At 42.5% G+C, this 16,054-nt stretch overlaps 1 protein-coding gene across 1 annotated transcript in view; it reads right to left on the minus strand.

Moving 5' to 3' along the window:
- Positions 1 to 16,054, minus strand: part of LOC114651153 (uncharacterized) — a 36,755-nt gene that overhangs the window by 12,460 nt on the left and 8,241 nt on the right. Inside the window, exons 2-3 of the mRNA XM_051919986.1 lie at positions 13,607 to 13,915; positions 976 to 1,263 (exon numbers count right to left, since the gene is read on the minus strand). Coding sequence (XP_051775946.1) covers positions 976 to 1,263; positions 13,607 to 13,915 — 597 coding nt within the window. The remainder of the gene's footprint in view (positions 1 to 975; positions 1,264 to 13,606; positions 13,916 to 16,054) is intronic.

Consider the following 16,054-nt stretch of genomic DNA (forward strand, 5'->3'; position numbering starts at 1 on the left):
CAGACACAGGGAGAACATGCAAACTCCACGCAGGGAGGACCCGGGAAGCAAACCCGGGTCTCCTAACTGCAAGGCAGCAGCGCTACCACTGTGCCACTGTGCTGCCCAATTTTAGTTACAGAACTGTTCATCATTACTTTGTATTCATGCATTCAAGTTCATCTCTGGATTGAGGAGCATGTCCTACTCTGACCTAAAATTAAGGAGCTTTATAGTTTTGAGATTTCTGTGCTTAGATCTCACATATATTTAATTTGAATAAAGACTGACGCACTGTGCTCAATCTGAGATTAGCTACATGCCTCCACTTTAGTTAACCAAACTAGTCTAAATGGTCTCCTCTCCTTTCAAAAATCTTAGGAAACCATACATTGCCTGGAATTGTGTAGAAATAAGTCAAACAATTTCAGTCTTTATGACTTTGAAGAAATGTCTGTGATAAGACAAAACCAAGCCCAATCTTTTAAGTTTCTTAATGATTTCTCTCACTGTGTAGGCTCTATTGATGCTTGATGTGGTAATTGCACTCTGCTCTATGTATTTTAGTTTTATCACTCTTTTAAAATTTGGAGTTGATCTAACTTGTCCTTGATTTTTCTAAAACTATGCAGATAGAAAGCCTATTTCTTTTGTCATTGTTCAGATAATGTCAGTTTATAAAGCAAGGGTCATTTTAAAAGAAGAAGGAGTCCAAAGTACTACAAGTTTTGATATTGTGTCAGCTTGTCTTTTTAGAACTATTTGAGTACTGTCAATTTTATGCATTAGACCATTAGAATAATTGGTGATTTGTTTCAGTTTAGAATACATCATCTGCATATTTAGTGTATATTATGACTATAAAATAATGCAAAGACCGCTCTTGTAGAGGTGAATGCTTTGTTTTTTTGATCTTTATAGCAATACTAATAAAAGTGAATTCTAGAAACCTTGACAAAGTGCATAAGACATCTTATAGTGGAGGTCTACAGATACCTTCTAGTGTGGACAGGTAGCTCGCTGATCCTTCAGTCTTCCCATTTACAGTGACGTCACATCTCCAGCTTCTCTTCTGATCAGAGTTAAATAGTTCTGTAGACAGTTGCAGGCAGCACTGAGGTTGAGCTGAGATCCTGTATCTGTCTCCTGTTAGAGGAGCTCCCTGGTCATCAGTCCATGAAAGCTGGTGATGTCTTAAAGATGTGCAGGGGTCATAGCTGGTCAGACAGCAGGTCAGTGTCAGCAGGGACCCTCTGTGCAGATGTGTATCAGGTGAGACTGTAACTAAAAGTCAAAGCAAACAGAAAGGTGATAGTCACTTTATTGTTTCAACTGAAAAAGTCTTTTTTTTAAATGGGCTTTATTATAATAGATCATTTGCATTGCAGTAAGTATATTTATGAATGTATAGTTGTCTTTTAAACAATTTTTAATTCACAATTAAGTATCAATAATGTTTTACATTATATTTGATAATCCTGGTTAAAAATGTACAAGTATTATTAAAAGTCAATAAAAATTATATCATAAATATCTGCAAGTAAAATGCAACCTAAAATCAAATGGGGAAAAAAAAGCTTTAAGGTGATTGAAGAAAACACTGAAACTACAAGTAAGAGTAACAATTCATGTTGTTATTTGCCATATTTTGTATAGCATAACATAACATAACATTCTCAGGCTCACCTATCCCAGCAGCAATGAGTGCAAGGCAGGAGCCAAACTGGAAAGGGTGCAAGTTCTTCACAGGGCCGACTCACACACACAATGACACTCACATTTGCACACAGCCAAATTTTAATTGGCAATTAAACTAACATGCATGTTTTTATGATGTTGAATTAAAATGAGAGTATTAAGGGGAAACCCACATAAACACAGGAGTACATGTAAACTCCACATAAATAATAACCAGGCATGGGAATCATATCCAAGGTGCTGCATCCACAGCACTGTACCACTTTACTACCATATTTTGCATAAACGTTATTCTATCCCCATTACTTTTGTTAAAAGTGTATTAATACCAATGTTTGAATTAAAAAGCTATTATTTATTTTTAATGTAACCATGAAAAGTCAATCACTCGTCCATTTTTAAAATTTCCTCTTTGATGTAAATGCTTCTCACTTATTTCATGTACATGCTGTTTCTTGCTCAATCTATACGTATACGGTATAAATAGGAGTTTTCAGGCCTGATGCTCTCCCAGACACTAACATTCATGGTGATTGGCTGGGTCTTTGGCACAGAAACCAAACTGCAAGAAAAAGGGCCCAGATTTTTTTAATGGTTGTACTCTCCGTGTCACCAGGTCACCTTAGGGTTTTTGGTATATTTTAGTAAGCCATAAGTGCACATGGCGGCACGGTGGCGCAGTGGGTAGCGCTGCTGCCTCGCAGTTAGGAGACCCGGGTTCGCTTCCCGGGTCCTCCCTGCGTGGAGTTTGCATGTTCTCCCCGTGTCTGCGTGGGTTTCCTCCGGGCACTCTGGTTTCCTCCCACAATCCAAAGACATGCAGGTTAGGTGGATTGGTGATTCTAAATTGGCCCTAGTGTGTGCTTGGTGTGTGGGTGTGTTTGTGTGTGTCCTGCGGTGGGTTGGCACCCTGCCCAGGATTGGTTCCCTGCCTTGTGCCCTGTGTTGGCTGGGATTTGCTCCAGCAGACCCCCGTGACCCTGTGTTCGGATTCAACGGGTTGGATAATGGATGGATGGATGGATAAGTGCACATTGTTATCACACCCTAGAAATCTGATAACGTTTGGTCCACAGTTCCTTATTCATCACTTTCCGTTTTATTTGGAATGTATTACAAGTTATAGTTCTGCCTCATAAGAATGATGAATGATGTATTTATTGGTAGAAGGCTACAAAGATGACTAAGAAAGATTTGAAGGACCAGACTGAAAAGAAATTGAAAATACAGGGACTGTGATCAGAGATTATAGAAGACGGGACTCTCTGGCAAAGGATAATCCTTATAGCCAACTCTGAAAAGGAAATAACAGCCTGAAGGAGGGAGAGAGAACGATCTGTATGCTACCCCCATTTAAGTTTAATGTGCTAAATGAAACGTTATGCTATCTTATTTAAAGAACACACATTAAAAATAAAATAAACACACTTTCTATGTTTCTTTATATGTAAGGTGAATCAAAGTTAAAGAAGAGATAAATTCATATTGATATGTTTCACAAACTTTAGCCTTACCTGTGATGTCCTAGCAGGAAGGTATCTATATATATAATTCACTAAGCCAGAAGACAAGTAGCCAACCATGGAAAGCACGCCGGAAGGGGCGTGGATTCACTAAGCTGCCGACAAGTAAGACACCCATGGCGCACGCAGGAAGGAGCCACGCCCACCAACTCTAAGACCATTGGATGCGATGACAACTCGCAGAGCCACGCCCACCAACTCGGATGCGACGACACAGAAAAAACGGCGTCATTTATATTCGTCTGTCGTAGAGACCACATGAACCTCCGAGCCACGTTGACTGTTCATAGAGGCATGTTTCTCGCGGTGGTGAATCGCCATATGCAGCGTGTAAAACGGTTTGCGAGGGGTATCCCATTGGATCCTTAAAACAATCCTTTACAACTGAGGTTAAAACACAATGAAGTAAGCAGTCTTTAAAAACCAACACGCCCTGTGCCTCTGTTTCATTAGCATCGGCGGTCCTCCAATTGTAAGTCACAGACAATTGTATGTTTCCCTCTCAAAACACAATGAAGGAAGCAGTCTTTAAAAATCAATAAGCCCTGTGCCTCTGTTTCATTAGCGTCTCACCTGCTTCATCCAATGGTCTTAAAGTTGGTGGCCGGGGCTCCGTGAGTTGCTCTTGCGAGCGGGCACATGACCAGGGGGTGTGTAAGCTTAGAGAACGAGGGTGGAGGGTGGAGGACCAGGTAAGAAGAGGCATGTTTGTCACGAAACTGAATCGCTGAATGGCCGTGCGACGACGGTCGGCTGGCAAAAACTGGCCGACAAATTAAACGCGTGTGCATTGTATTTACTGAAAGCAGCGTTACGGATTTTGCAAATGTTCATTTTTTTCCCTCCTTTTAGACAACTGTGTCTTTCCGGAAGTGTTCAGCAATCAATATATTATTTTTGTGGCGTTTGCCTGCAGGACCACGTGCAGCGAGAGAGAGAGCGAGAGCGTGTGACACACACACACACACACATACAGGCACGTGCGCGCGCGCGGGAGAGAGAGTGCACTGGACACATAGGAATAATAATACTTCGTTACATTGATATACTGATTCTCAGTATTCAAAGCGCTATCCACACAGGAAGGAACCGGGAAGTGAACACACAATCTTCCAGAGTCTCCTTACCGCAAAGCAGCAACACTACTACAGCCCCACAAGGCAGTTAAAAAATACACGGGGCTCGAATTTGTTTTAACTTCTGTAGATAGCATTGTTGCAATTTTACTTTTCTTGGTGGCTTATTACATTACGGATGTTTCACATGTTCATTGTTTCTCCTGTGCTTAAAAGACATTAAAAAAGTGTTTCTCAACTGTGACTACAAGTACTGACAACTGTGTCGTTCAGGAAGTGGTCACCCATCAATACATAATTATGCGGCGTATGCTACGCCGCGGGTTGGCTAGTTCATTATATTACATTACAAGATGCTGTTCTAACATGAAATAACAGAGGAAGTGGGAAATTAGTGCCTGAGTAAAAGAACCAACTGGAAAGTTCTGCTAACTGCCTAATCCAATGAGGAAATACTAAACACCATCACACCTTTATTAAGGTGCACATCATTTATCAGGGAAGGAAATCGTGATTTCCATAGTTTGAATCAATATCTATTTAGAACTAAGTATCTCATACTATATGGTAATATATCCCCCTTCTGTACCTGATTACATTTCTACGCAACCTGTAAAGGGACTTTCCATCAATTTAGATAGATAGATAGATAGATAGATAGATAGATAGATAGATAGATAGATAGATAGATAGACAGACAGACAGACAGACAGACAGACAGACAGACAGACAGACAGACAGACAGACAGATAGATAGATAGATAGATAGATAGATAGATAGATAGATAGATAGATAGATAGATAGATAGATAGATAGATAGATAGATAGATAGATACTTTATTAATCCCAAGGGGAAATTCACATACTCCAGCAGCAGCATACTGATAAAGAACAATATTAAATTAAACAGTGATAATGCAGGTATAACAGACACAGAGCATCAGTATTGGGAGTCCAGTCCAATTTATCATCCAACTGCACTCCCAGGTATTTATAGGTCTGTACCCTCTGCACACAGTCTCTTCTCATGATCACGGGGTCCATGAGGGGCCTGGTCCTCCTAAAATACACCACCAGCTCCTTGGTTTTGCTGGTGTTCAGGTGTAGGTGGTTTGAGTCGCACCATTTAACAAAGTCCTTGATTAGGTTCCTATACTCCTCCTCCTGCCCACTCCTGATGCAGCCCACGATAGCAGTGTCGTCAGCGATCTTTTGCACGTGGCAGGACTCTGAGTTGTATTGGAAGTCCGATGTATATAGGCTGAACAGGACCGGAGAAAGTACAGTCCCCTGCGGTTTTCCTGTGTTGCTGACCACAATGTCAGACCTGCAGTTCCCGAGACGCACATACTGAGGTCTGTCTGTAAGTTAGTCCACGATCCATGCCACCAAGTATGAATCTACTCCCATCTCTGTCAGCTTGTCCCTAAGGAGCAGAGGTTGGATGGTGCTGAAGGCACTAGAGATATCCAGAAACATAATTCTTACAGCACCACTGCCTCTGTCCAAGTGGGAGAGGGATTGGTGTAGCATATAGATGATGGCATCCTCCGCTCCCACCTTCTCCTGGTATGCGAACTGCAGAGGGTCGAGGGCGTGGCGGACCTGTGGCCTCAGGTGGTGAAGCAGCAGCCACTCCATGGTCTTCATCACATGTGACGTCAAAGCGACAGGCCGGAAGTCGTTCAGCTCACTAGGACGTGATACCTTTGGGACTGGGGTGATGCAAGATGTTTTCCAAAGCCTTGGGGCTCTCCCCTGTTCCAGGCTCAGGTTGAAGATGAGCTATAGAGGACTCCCCAGCTTCAACGCACAGGCCTTCAGCAATTTATGCTTTTAATTGAACTCAAAGCTTAATTGACAGTTTTGCTTCTACGCTTAGTCTGTAATGTCAGAAACTGAATATAGCTCTTTTTAAATGTATATTTTGTATGGAGTCACTTCATGATCATGCATAGAGGAAAATTACATAAAGTGAAATGCTTGCCATTATTATAAATACATTTTTGACATGTGACTGCTTATTTTTAATTGTTGCACTGAAATGAGGGCCATTGCTCAGGTTGAACATGCAGTACAGCTGAACCAAAACAAATTAAAATTATTATGCATTTATAAAGAAGTTGTTTAGAAATGTAGAAGAGAAAGAGTCACAGCCTTAGCTAAATTAAAATGTCTAAATAAATAAAATTCAATAAGAAGGAAGGAATACAATTAAAGTATCTGCAAATAAAAAACACACAAGGTATTGAGGACACCAATCTCTTGCAGGGCAGAACCATGCAATTCACATATGATAGCCAGTCTAACATTGGTAGCATGGTGTGATGGACAGCCATGGCCACTACCTGGCCGGAACGATAGCAGGGCAGAAGGACCAGGGGAAAGGGCATTGATGAGGCAATACCTCCCCTGGGACAATAGAGGGAAGCCCTCCTGGGTTGCTGTGGCACCACGGATTCCTTCAGGGCATGTCGGGAACTGGAGTTTGGTGAAGCCCTGTTGGGTTTTGTGGGGGCCGCCAGGGGGAGCTGCAGAACCCTGTAGAGGACCTCCAGTGCACCTGGGAGTGATTCCAGGTAATAGTGATGAGCCACCTGGAACACTCCCAGGACCTGAATAAGAGGAGCCACCTCACTCCATTGATGGCCAGAGTCGGGAGGAAGGAGACAAAGCCTGAGGAGGAGAGGAGGCAGATGGGCTGGCAGCAAGGAAGGGAATGGACTGTATATTGGTGTGCTGTTGGTGGTTTGTGCACTTTTAATTGTAAATAAACATGGGTGTTGAGTGAACCTGTGTCCTGCCTGTCTGTGTCAGGGGATTAGGGTAGCAGTACACCCCCTAGTGGCTTACACATGGATGTAGGAGAAAGCCAGTGTACCCAGGAAAAAAATCCATGTGGACATAAGAAAACACGCAGATTACATACAGATAATGAATGAGCAAGGATTTGGACTAAGGATTCTGGAGTGATAAGTCTACAGTGAGGCTAACCAAAGCAACAACATACAACTTTAAATAAACAATTAATTAAACATATATAGTAAAAATGAAAGAGTTGAGCAATTTTTATTGACAATATTCCTCAGCTGACAAGGAATATGAAAGATTAAATTTAGTCATCGCAGTAAACATAATTTAATATTCTGTAGGACAAAGTTAGCATTGCCTGCTCTGTTAGGCTTTAGTGGCACACCAGGCCACTTTAAGAAAGCAGATTTAATAGACATGCAGGCATCCAGCTGCACAAAACCTCTTTTTGCATTTCAAACTAAGTGACTGAACTTCAGCTTGTACCAGGATCTGCCTGGTCTTCATCTCATAAGAAAGGTGTAAATCAGAGTTGCACTGAAAGCTATTCTGAGATCCATCTGCAGAGATCTTGAGCAAGAAGGTGTGAAATGGACTCAAGCAAGGACAAAGAACTATAATTCAAGGGATGACAGCTAAGATGGATAGAATAACTTGCCTATTAAAAGACACACTGATTTGTTACTGGAGGTTAAAAAGGTTAGCTTTAATCCAATCACATTCACCTCATCTCTCAAAATAAGTGAAATGAGAGGAGAGAATGGACAATCACTGATCTCCCTGGGGATTCTCTCAGGGTACCTTTCTTGGATTCTCTGAGGGAAGGGAAACTCTCCAAAATTACTTTCTAAAATCTTATCTCAAATTAAACGCTACAAGTTTCTTGCTTGGAGAGCCAAATTCAACAAATCATTATCTCGGTGGACCAGAAGCTGAGACACAGTCTGTCAAGCCAAAGCTGTGTGGCAGTAGTCTGATGAGGCTGAGAAGTCATGATTTCAAGAAGGGAACTAAACCCTTGAGGCAGAATGAGTAATGCATTTTTCCTATGAAATGACAAAAGACAGCAGAAGGCAAGCTGAGAAAGCAGCAGCACAGCACTGAAAAGGACCATGCAGCAAAGAAAGACAGTGCACATCAATGCATGAAAAATCTTCCACCCAGACCCAGAGCAGCAACAAAGCAGCAACTCCACACAGGTGGTAAGTGAGCTGATTTATTATTTGTATTCCTTGGATCTGGAGATAGAGAGAGAGAGACGTTAGAACCCCATACAAACCCTTTGCCTCGCGGGATTTCACTCACCTCTGGGCTTGTTGACTGTCTCCTAAACGTGAGTGCGTGACAATAGTAAAAGAATTTGTGTGAGTGATCTTTTTTAAAAGATGTATAACTTTAAGCCAATTATACGATTGCACAGATCACACAAGAATTTATTCCTTAATAAAATGCAATTTAAGGTCCAGCATGCATTGTAAGACAAAGTAAATATAATTATATGATAAGGGGCTCAAATTTGAAGGCACACCCTATAAGAAAGACAATAGTCACAGAAAACTCACCACTGTCCACATCCATATCATGAACAGAAATAATAAAGAAGTGTAATAAGATGTTGGTTTACATTGTACAGTTGTTGAGCACAATTCAAGTGAGGCTTTTCTTAAACTGTACAACAAACTTATGATGCCTCACCTGGAATACTGGCAGCATTTTAGATGTCCATATTAATAGAGAAAGTCCAGAGAAGTGCTAGCAGACAATTCCATTAGACTTTAGAGTCCTGGTGCTCCCTGTTTTGCTATATGATTGTGAGACATGGATGCTATCCAGTGAACTGAGACAAAGACTGGACTCCTTCAGTACCATTTCTCTTCGGAGAATCCTTGGGTACCGTTGGTTTGACTTTATGTCAAATGAGTGGTTGCTTACAGAGTCCCAAATGAGGCACGTGGCGCAGTGGTAGCGCTGCTGCCTCGCAGTTAGGAGACCTGGGTTCGCTTCCCGGGTCCTCCCTGCGTGGAGTTTGCATGTTCTCCCCGTGTCTGCGTGGGTTTCCTCCGGGCGCTCCGGTTTCCTCCCACGGTCCAAAGACATGCAGGTTAGGTGGATTGGCGATTCTAAATTGGCCCTAGTGTGTGCTTGGTGTGTGGGTGTGTTTGTGTGTGTCCTGCGGTGGGTTGGCACCCTGCCCGGGATTGGTTCCCTGCCTTGTGCCCTGTGTTGGCTGGGATTGGCTCCAGCAGACCCCCGTGACCCTGTGTTCGGATTCAGCGGGTTGGAAAATGGATGGATGGATGGACCTGCATTGTGAGGGAGCGTCAGTTACAGCACTATGGCCATGTGGCGTGATTCCCTGAGGGTAATCCAGCTTGCAGGATCCTCATTGTTGAAGACCCTAGTGGCTGGACCAGGCCAAGGGGACACCCACGTAACACCTGGCTTTGGCAGATAGATGGTAATTTCCAGAGACTGAGACTGGACTGCATGTCTGCTGGGGGTTACCAAATAGCATCCCAAGCTGTTTTGTCGTGTGGTGGGTACTTCAATGTGCTGTGCCAATGTATGTTCCCACACCCTGACCTGTGTGTTATGAGGAAAACTGAAGGAGTTAAATCTTTTCAGTTCAAGAAAATGAAGAAGGAGAGGTTTGTGATACACTTGTTGGGGGGGGGATTGAGTTTATGGTGTGGATGCCAGGTGTTAAAAATTAGTTCTTCATCATAAAGACAAATGAACAATTTAAAACTGAATGGCTATTACCATGAAAACATTTCTTATTAGCTTATCCATCCATCCATCCATCCTCTTCCGCTTATCCGAGATAGGGTCACGGGGGCAGCAGCTTGAGCAGAGATGCCCAGACTTCCCTCTCCCGGCCACTTCTTCTAGCTCTTCCGGGGGAATCCCAAGGCGTTCCCAGGCCAGCCGAGAGACATAGTCCCTCCAGCGTGTCCTGGGTCTTCCCCGGGGCCTCCTCCCGGTTAGACGTGCCCGGAACACCTCACCAGGGAGGCGTCCAGGAGGCATCCTGATCAGATGCCCGAGCCACTTCATCTGACTCCTCTCGATATGGAGGAGCAGCAGCTCTACTCTGAATCCCTCCCGGATGACTGAGCTTCTCACCCTGTCTTTAAGGGAAAGCCCAGACACCCTGCGGAGGAAACTCATTTCAGCCACTTGTATTCGTGATCTCGTTCTTTCGGTCACTACCCATAGCTCATGACCATAGGTGAGGGTAGGAACATAGATCGACTGGTAAATTGAGAGCTTTGCCTTGCGGCTCAGCTCCTTTTTCACCATGACAGAGCGATGCAGAGCCCGCATCACTGCGGATGCCGCACCAATCCGCCTGTCAATCTCACGCTCCATTTATCCCTCACTCATGAACAAGATCCCGAGATACTTGAACTCCTCCAGGATCTTGCTCCCAACCCTGAGAGAGTATTCCACCCTTTATCGGCTGAGGACCATGGTCTCGGATTTGGAGGTGCTGATTCCCATCCAAGCCGCTTCACACTTAGCTGCAAACCGATCCAGAGAGAGCTGAAGATCACAGCCTGATGAATCAAACAGGACTACATCATCTGCAAAAAGCAGTGACCCAATCCTGAGTCCACCAAACCGGACCCCCTCAATGCCCTGGCTGCACCTATAAATTCTGTCCACAAAACTTATAAACAGAATCGGTGACAAAGGGCAGACCTGGCAAAGTCCAACTCTCACTGGAAATGGGTTTGACTTACTGCTCTGACACTGATCGTATAGGGACCGAACAGCCCTTATCAGGGGGTCCGGTACTCCATACTCTTGGAGTACCCCCCACAGGATTCCCCGAGGGACACGGTCGAATGCCTTTTCCAAGTCCACAAAACACATGTAGTCTGGTTGGACAAACTCCCATGCACCCTCCAGGACTCTGCTAAGGGTGTAGAGCTGGTCCACTGTTCCACGACCAGGACAAAAACCACACTATTCCTCCCGAATCCAAGGTTCGACTATCCGACGGACCCTCCTCTCCAGGACCCCCGAATAGACTTTTCCAGGGAGGCTGAGGAGTGTGATCCCTCTGTAGTTGGAACACACCCTCCGGTCCCCCTTCTTAAAGAGGGGGACCACCACCCCAGTCTGCCAATCCAGAGCCACTGTCCCTGATGTCCATGTGATGTTGCAGAGGCGTGTCAACCAAGACAGTCCTACAACATCCAGAGCCTTGAGGAACTCCGGGCATATCTCATCCACCCCCAGGGCCCTGCCACCAAGGAGTTTTTTGACCATCTCGGTGACCTCAGTCCCAGAGATGGGGGAGCCCACCTCTGAGTTCCTAGGTTCTGCTTCCTCATTGGAAGGCAAGTTAATGGGATTGAGGAGGTCTTCAAAGTACTCCCCCCACCGATTCACAACGTCCCGAGTCGAGGTCAGCAGTGCACCATCCCCACCATATACAGTGTTGACACTGCACTGCTTCCCCCTCCTGAGACGCTGGACGGTGGACCAGAATCTCCTCGAAGCCGTCCGAAAGTCGTTCTCCATGGCCTCCCCAAACTCCTCCCACGCCTAAGTTTTTGCCTCAGCAACCACCAAAGCCGCATTCCACTTGGCCTTCCGGTACCTATCAGCTGCCTCCAGGGTCCCACAGGACAAAAGGGTCCTGTAGGACTCCTTCTTCATATTAGCTTATAGTAATTAAATAATCAGCGTAGTGTTTAAGCTTTAAAATGCATTTATTAAGACTTAACTGTTTTATATGTTATATATAGTTAATTTGGATATTTTTGCTAATTTGCTGTTTCATATTTTATCTGTATATTTCTGGTGATATTATTAAGTTATTTAAACTCTTCTGCTTATAATAATAATAATAATAATAATTCCTTGCATTTGTATAGCGCTTTTCTCACTACTCAAAGCGCTTAGCAATTGCAGGTTAAGGCCATTGCTCAAGGGCCCAACAAAGCAGAGTTCCTTTTGGGATTTTACGGGATTCGAACCAGCAACCTTCCAGTGCAGATCCCATCTCAAAATTTTTTTTTGCCCCATGCCATTTTCTGTACATAATTGTTATTCTGTTTTATAAAGTACCTTGAGTATGTGATTATGCACACTATAAATATAACATTATTATTATTATTATTATTATTATTATTAAGTGGTCTGGATCAAGCAGTATTTAAATCAGCTGTTTTTGACAGCTCTCTTTCTATAGCAGAAAATAGAAACTATGATTAGACATATTTGGAGTGGGGTAAGGAAATAGAAATCGTAATAGCAAAAAGGAGACCAAAATTGAATACACTAGAGTATTATAGAGTACAACTAATGTCTGTGTTATGAAATCTATAACACATTTAACCCCTAATGCTGTCTATTCAAATTCAAACATCTTCACTAAGCCTTGACTCACCATCTAATTGAAGACGCCTTACCTTTAAATTCTGTTTTATATACAAGGCTACATCCCCACCTTTTTAGTTTTCAGTTTTGTCTGTCTTTCTTAACAAAGAGTTTCAAAATCATTGTAGCTATGCTGTATAGATGTAAAGTAAACATTACATAAAAACAGAAAATGCATGTAAAGTATAATTAGCACTTATACACAGCACTTGCTGCAATTGCTACAAAAGTCCACAATCACTTGCAGAAGAAACAAAAGTAGGAAGATGCAACACATCTTTCATTCCTCTTGTGAAATATAAGCAAAGATATCATCTGCACAAAAGCTCACAAATAAAACAGCTGTGCAGAAAACATATACAGTAGTTTCTTCTACTAAAATGAAGGATGACTGCAGTTCCTGCTACTTCTTGTCTAGTGATGTGTACTGCAAATATCTTCTGAAGGTAGATAATTTAAATTAAATAACCTGAATATGTAAGCATTAAAAATGGCTGAAAACATCAGTTTTCAGGATCATAGGGGCAATATTGAGCACAAGGCAGGAAACAACCCAAGAAGGGACACCATTACATGGCAGCTATAACTAAGCACTCACCTAAGACAGGAACCAGCCTCATCAGTCCATCAAAATATTAGTAATATAGTTGTGTTGATTAGGCATCCTAGTAGTCATTAGCAGAAAGAAAGAAAGAAAGAAAGAAAGAAAGAAAGAAAGAAAGAAAGAAAGAAAGAAAGAAAGAAAGAAAGAAAGAAAGAAATGCAGTAACATAATTGTACAACTTACTTCTCAGGAGATTAAGACAAATGCCTGTAGACACATTAGGTGGATCTTGTTTATCTTTATACATTTGACAGGTATAGAGCCCTGTATCCTCAGGCTGTGCGTTTTGTACCTTTACACTAAATAATTTGAACGTGGCAGTATTAAAAGTGATTAAAAACATCAATTTTCAGGACCACAGTGGTAATTTTGGGAATATGGTAAGATCCAACCCTGAAAGGGATGCCATAATATTGTAAGCTTATTTAAACAAACACCTAAGGCAGGAGCCAACCTTACCAGTCCATCAAAGTATTACTAATGTACAGTAGAAGCACTTTAGCTTAAAGGTACAACTTACTTTTTAGGAGGATAAGAGAAATACTTGTGAACTTAATTCGATCACCTTTGTCTCCTTTATACATCTCACAAGTGTAGAGCCCCGCATCCTCAGGCTGTGCATTTTGTATCTTCAGAGTTGATTTTAGGAGCAGCTCCAGTCTCTTTGCTCTCTGAGGCTCACCCTGTTTTATTTTTCCTCCTACTGCTATGCTAACTGCGGTTGCTGTTGATCTCTGACTGAAAACCCAGTCGAAAGTAGCATCCTGGACTGTGGGCACTATTGTACAGGGCAGAGTCGCTGTCATCCCAGGAGTGTAGTATTGCATTACTGCAAAGGACAGAAACACAACACAATATAACATTACATTCTCACTAAAACAGATATAAATAATAAAAAATCCAGACAACTTTCAGAAAACAATTTTTGTTTGTCTTCTCCCTTACAAACAGAGGTACGATTTTTGTATGTATTAAACCAGAAGTGGGTCATCAACCCTTTCTAATGTTTCTGACAAGGGAGACTTTTAGAAACAGGCTAAATAATCAAAACCTTTGCTTACTTTATGTATCATTATCAATAGAATGCAATCATTAAAACATGTAACACATTCACATCAATAGTGGAGACCTGTGTTCAGGAATTGTTCAGTCATGAGGTAGAATGAGGCAATATTTGTAAATTAATTTAAATAGGCATAAGCAAATGGTTTTGTTTGTAAAACTATGTGGTGTATGCAGTATGAAGGAAATTTCTTTTTGTTAGCTGTTGCCTGACTCTTTTATATTCTATAATCCTCTTTTTTTAAATGCATTCTGCAAACTGTTATGCCCATTTCTACCAGCCTGCTTTAATATTTGCCTATCTAATTTCTCATTAAAGATCCAGGTTTGTTAATTATGTTGACCACTGTCATCAGCCCAAAGTACAATAAGTTTTTGTAATTTTCCTGTGGACCAGTTTATTTGTGACTCCATCACACAAACAAGCAACTGAACAACTGTTTAAAAACATCCTTTTAAAAGAGAATACATATTAAATGGTAATGCAACATAGGTTAAAAGGTATTTTCCATTAAGCTAAAAGTCAGTAAATATCTAGCAATACGTAGCATGAAAGTGTTTATAGTAATTTAACATACCAAAAAAAATGCCATAATTTAAAGAAGTTTTAAGTCCAGCCATGACATTCCACTCCTTAAAAATCTGATGGACATGGGAGCTCAGATTGTTCATTAGGCTTTTACACCACCAGTAACAATGTTGTTAAAGGACAGTACAGACCACTTAGCATTGCCAAGTCAACTTGCAGTGACCAGTGTGCAGACAGTTGTCACTTCTTTTCATCAGACACATTTCTGTACATTTGGTGACAGAGAGACTCTTGAAAAGGCATTTCAGGAGGGTCACGGAGTATACCTTGTGTTAAAGCTATTCCTTAATATTTCTGTGATGTATTCTGTCCACCTTGACATTCATATGTATATTGAAACTATGTCAAATACATTTATCCTTTTTATCAAACTTCTATCAGAGATGCTAAATACTGATCTTTAGGCTACCCTAATGTCATACATGCAGTACACTGTGCTCAAGTGCAAACAGCAGCACCACCAGAGCCCACAGAGACCGTAAAATAGTCCATAGCTTAAAGGTAAGTCCTTTTAGTGAGTATGTGCAGTGGTATTGTGACATCAGTCATTCTGATCAACAGAAACTGCTCAGCCCAAGTGAAGTCTTCCCATCAGTGACAATAGCTGAGGTTATCATTTTAGTACCTAAAAGGACAAAATATGTTTACATTGTGGAAAGCCTACCCCCGGACACAGACAGACAGACACCAGAATGTCCAAAACACACTTCTTTATTTTTCCTTTCAGCACCACAATGCCTTCATCCACCAACTCTCTTCCTTTCTCTCTTTCTCTTTCTCTTTCTCTTTCTCTTCACAATGACCTCCTCTCCCCTCCTCACAAGCTTCGTCTCCTTCCTCCCAACTCTGGCTCTGCTTCTGGAGGGAGGTGGTCCCTTATATACCGACCTGGATGAGCTCCAGGTGCTCCCCCTTGACGACACTTCCTGGTGTGGCGGAAGTGTCAAGAGAGCCCCCGGAAGCACTCCAGGTGCCCCTGGGAATTCTTCCGGCAGCACTTCCTGGTGTGGCGGAGGTGCTGCCATCCAGGACCTCACAGCTGTCTGGATGCCTCCTGGCGGTGGCCATGTCCTCCAGTAGGGATGAGTGTCCCAGCTCCAGACCAGTGGCCCATAAGCAGACCCGGGCGGCTGCCCCCTCGTGGCCCAGGGGAGGTATTGTCCATCACGGGCACCATCCAGGTGTCCCGGCTGGATAGGGTCCCTATCCATCTGGGACAACATATAAATGTCTACTATAGTCATTCTAAAGAATGATCTTATAATTAAATTTCACTTGTTGCTAAGTGTGCTTCATACCACTCATGTTGGTACTGAA

The sequence above is a fragment of the Erpetoichthys calabaricus genome, chromosome 1 (genome assembly GCF_900747795.2).
Source record: "Erpetoichthys calabaricus chromosome 1, fErpCal1.3, whole genome shotgun sequence".
Classification (NCBI taxonomy): Eukaryota; Metazoa; Chordata; class Cladistia; order Polypteriformes; family Polypteridae; genus Erpetoichthys; species Erpetoichthys calabaricus.